The 4,267-nt window shown below is 44.5% G+C and overlaps 1 protein-coding gene across 1 annotated transcript; it reads left to right on the forward strand.

Moving 5' to 3' along the window:
- Positions 1 to 1,171: 1,171 nt before the first annotated feature.
- LOC109679272 (mast cell protease 8-like) lies at positions 1,172 to 3,871 on the forward strand. The gene is made up of 5 exons (XM_020154526.1): positions 1,172 to 1,226; positions 2,144 to 2,297; positions 2,688 to 2,823; positions 3,050 to 3,304; positions 3,719 to 3,871. Exons 1-5 carry the CDS (start codon positions 1,172 to 1,174, stop codon positions 3,869 to 3,871), a joined length of 753 nt encoding a protein of 250 aa, XP_020010115.1.
- Positions 3,872 to 4,267: the final 396 nt, after the last annotated feature.

The raw sequence follows: 4,267 nt of genomic DNA on the forward strand, positions 1-4,267 counted from the left end.
ATATGTTCTATAAAAGTTAAGACTGGAAGGAGAGATACTATTTTTGGAAATAGGCAATTATCTAATTACAAATTCAAGACCAGATTTGAGGCGGGACCATATCAAAACTGTTGGAGGACTGATCAAGGAGAAGAGGGCATCATTTCTACTAAATACCAAGGCCCACCCAATAATCTCTTCCTCCCTTCTGGGAGTCCATTGCTCCTCCCTGGTGAATGTGGTCATGCTCACCACCAACTGCCTAGCAATGTTCTTCTTACAACACTCATCACATAGACCAATGTGGGAGGGAAGACATATGACAAAAGCTACCATCTTGAACATTACAAACTCAGGAGGAAATTAATGGTCACTGACACTACCCCTGCCACCTTCACATTAGGGATAAAAAATTAGAAGGAATACTAGCCAAGTTATGGAAACAGCCAAGATGCCCCACCACTGACAAATGAATTAAGAAAATGTGGTATCTATACACAATGGAATTTTATGCAGCCATGAAGAAGAACAAAATGTTATCATTCGCTGGTAAATGGATGGAATTGGAGAACATCATTCTGAGTGAGATTAGCCTGGCCCAGAAGACCAAAAATCGTATGTTCTCCCTCATATGTGGACATTAGATCAAGGGCAAACACAACAAGGGGATTGGACTATAAGCACATGATAAAAGCGAGAGCACACAAGGAAGGGGTGAGGATAGGTAAGACACCTAAAAAACTAGCTAGCATTTGTTGCCCTTAACGCAGAGAAATTAAAGCAGATACCTTAAAAGCAACTGAGGCCAATAGGAAAAGGGGAACAGATACTAGAGAAAAGGTTAGATCAAAAAGAACTAACCTAGAAGGTAACACCCACGCACAGGAAATCATTGTGAGTCAACTCCCTGTATAGCTATCCTTATCTCAACCAGCAAAAACCCTTGTTCCTTCCTATTATTGCTTATACTCTCTCTACAACAAAATTAGAAATAAGGGCAAAATAGTTTCTGCTGGGTATTGAGGTGGGGAGAGAGGGAGGGGGTGGAGTGCGTGGTAAGGGAGGGGGTGGGGGCAGGGGGGAGAAATGACCCAAGCCTTGTATGCACATATGAATAATAAAAGAAAAAGGAAAAAAAATTAGGAGAAGAGTGGCAAGGACCACTCTATACCTGGTCAGACTCCTGGAGAACATGTACCAGCTCCTGTTCTTTGTGATGGTTGTCCTGCCCTTCAGTCCTGAAGCAGGTAAGTGATCCCCATCACCAGAGGTCTGGCATATGGCAGCACTGACACTTCCACAGTGTCCCTCTCAAGCTGTCTCTACTCAGCTTCCTTCACCTTCACCTTCTCCCACACTGCTGAGTCACTCAGCTCTGCCAGAACATTGACCCCAAACTTAAGTAAGCCATCAGAATGTGACCTCATCTCTGCTCCACAGCCTAATGGGGATGAGCTCCCATCCAGAACCCAAAGCCCATTTCCCCATCTCACTCTGATTGCCTATTCCTTCTGTGCTCTACACTCTTTATCCTGAGGGCTCAATGCCTTAGGGAGTTAAGTCTGAGCCATGGTTCAGATTACATTAGGAATTTTCCTCCCCAGCTACAGGCCACAGCACATTTGAAAAGTGATCCCTGTATCTAACAAAGTTTTGTGGATATTTACTATGTACTCTTACTCAGAATTGGAGAGAAAGAAGCCAAACTATTCTGCCCCAAGAGGATATCACCTTCACTTCTTCAAAAGCAGCCCAATTCTGGAAGTCAGCAGGTCCCCCCGGTGTCTGAGAAGCACTAGGCAAAGAAGCAACTATGGTCAGTCAGCATGTATATTCCAGGACTTCTGGAAGTTTGTACTGATTTCAGATAATTTCCCTTAACATGTATGTGGAGCTTATTTGATTCAGAACAAAAGTTGAGCTTCCTATCTCTGCTAGAAGAAATTGAAAAACCCTGATAGAGTTCAACCATGCTGCAAGCCCACCATCTGCCACAAAAGCCAGGACCCTTTCTCAGTGTGCGGCAGTTCCTATTAAGACTCTTTTTCCAATCCCTGTCCAAGTCCACGGACTCTACCAGCTTGAAACAATCTGTCACCCAGCTATCATCTTTTTCCTCTGGTTTCTAAGAATATAGAAATCAAGAACAAACTTTCTCTTTCAGGAAAAATCAAATGGGGTAGGGAGGTCACACCCCACTCTCAGCCTTACATGGCATTTGTAAAGTTCTACGATCTCCAGTTAGCCAAGAAGCGCTGCGGTGCTTTCCTGGTGCAAGACAACATAGTAATAATGACAGCTGCTCACTGTAATGGAAGGTGAGAGGAAGGAAATTGGTCTTTGTTATTCTGGGACTAGCGAAGTGACAATAGCTCAGGAATGTCTGTGACCACATAGGATCAAGGGCAAATGAAGATCCACCCACTATTGCCCTAGTTGGCCCAAAATGAATGTGGGATACAGGACTGGAGGGTGTGGGAGAAGGGACTGAGTGCAGGGGAAGCTTCTGGAGACACAGCATTGGCTCATTGCTGCACAGCAAAGAAGAGTCACACAGTCTACATTTGGTCCAAGGCAGGACACACTTTTTTCTGGGACTTCCTGGCAATTTGACTCAGCTGCTGCTCTAGCTTAGGCTGAGCTTTCTATCTGACTTTCAGAGACTGTTTTAGCTCCTAAAACAGATGCTATCCATTTTATCTTCACAGCAAAATAAATGTCACCTTGGGTGCTCATGATATCAAACAAAAAGAAAACACCCAGCAGGTCATTCCTGTTGTCAAAGCCATCCCTCACCAGAACTATAATATTAAAACAAAGGTCAATAACATAATGCTAATGAAGGTAACATCTTGCTGACTTCTAATTTACCTACACAGGTCACTGGGAAGCACTCAGCTTACTCATGGTCTCAATCCTCTCCTCTGAGTGGCTGATTTATTGGTCCCAGTGCAATAGAATGGAGCTTGGGAGGTGTTCCAGGCAGGGGCAGTAAACACAACCTCAGCCCTGGTTTGAGCATTGAATAGAAGGCCAGGCCTCAATTGCTATGTTTCATCTTTCTCACCAGCTAAAATACAAGGCTCAACTCAATGCATATGTGAACACCATCGCCCTGCCAAACAGCCAAGACTGGGTGATACCTGGGCAGGTGTGCAGTGTGGCAGGATGGGGGAAACTGTCTAATGGTCAACTTGCTGAAACTCTTCAGGAAGTGAACTTAAAAGTTCAGAATGAGCAGAAGTGCAGAAACATCTTTCCAAACTACAACAAGTCCATCCAACTGTGTGTGGGAAACCCTAAGGACAAGAAGGCTACTGATAGTGTAAGACACAACCCTAACCAAATGTTTGGTAATTAACAGAGTGATGGTGAAGACAGATAGGCCTTCTTCCACCCCATAGCTACTGCTAATCTAGAATGTACTTGAGAGAGGGAACATAATGTTCCTAGCCTATGAGAATGGGCTTTATCCTCCAGCTAATCTCTTGGTCATTGTCCATGAAGAAATGAGAGGAGAGCTCAGGTATGAGTTGAGTGGAGAGAGGACCTGCAGCCAGATGAAGGCCCTAAGTCCAGCTGGATCACAGAACTTGCCTCCAACTCAGGTCCTAGATTAATGGCAGCCACTCAACACTTCCCCTCTGAAAGTCCATGCTCTTAATGAGGACAGAGGAGGACAGGTAGAAAATTAGCCTGTTGTGGGGAAGAAAAGAGGGGTCTGTGCTGAAACACAAAGGGTGATTCCAGGGGACTGTTTGTGTGTAACAATGTGAGCCAGGGTATTGTCAGTTATAAATGTCACAGTGGGAAACTTCCTCAGGTCTTCACAAGGATCTCAAGCTTTATGCTCTGGATTAAGAAAACAATCAAACAGCTTAAGCATCTCTAGAAGACAGACCCTGTGTTCTGGGCCAGTGTCCACATCCTGTGGTACAGTTTTATGACTCCTAATAGAGAAACCAATCTTCAGGAGAAAACTGACTTCTCTCTCTTGCTTTCTCCTTGCATATATTCTCTTGACAAGCTCTGTGCACCAGCACTTTCTCCACTCCCTTCTCCTCCCATTCTGGTTACTATCTCCAAACACATCTCACAGAGCCTCCAGTTCACGTCTGTGTACTGACACCGTCCTACCAACATGTATAAAGGGCAGGACTCTCTGACTGATCCTTTGGTCTGGGTCTTTGTCCGGGGGGGGGGGTCTCTGAAAGATGTTTTTCTCTCCTTTCTAAATTCTCATTCCAAACCAACAGGTTGAGAAAGAGAAAAAGATCAAAACTCTCAC

This window comes from Castor canadensis, chromosome 3, assembly GCF_047511655.1.
Source record: "Castor canadensis chromosome 3, mCasCan1.hap1v2, whole genome shotgun sequence".
NCBI lineage: Eukaryota > Metazoa > Chordata > Mammalia > Rodentia > Castoridae > Castor > Castor canadensis.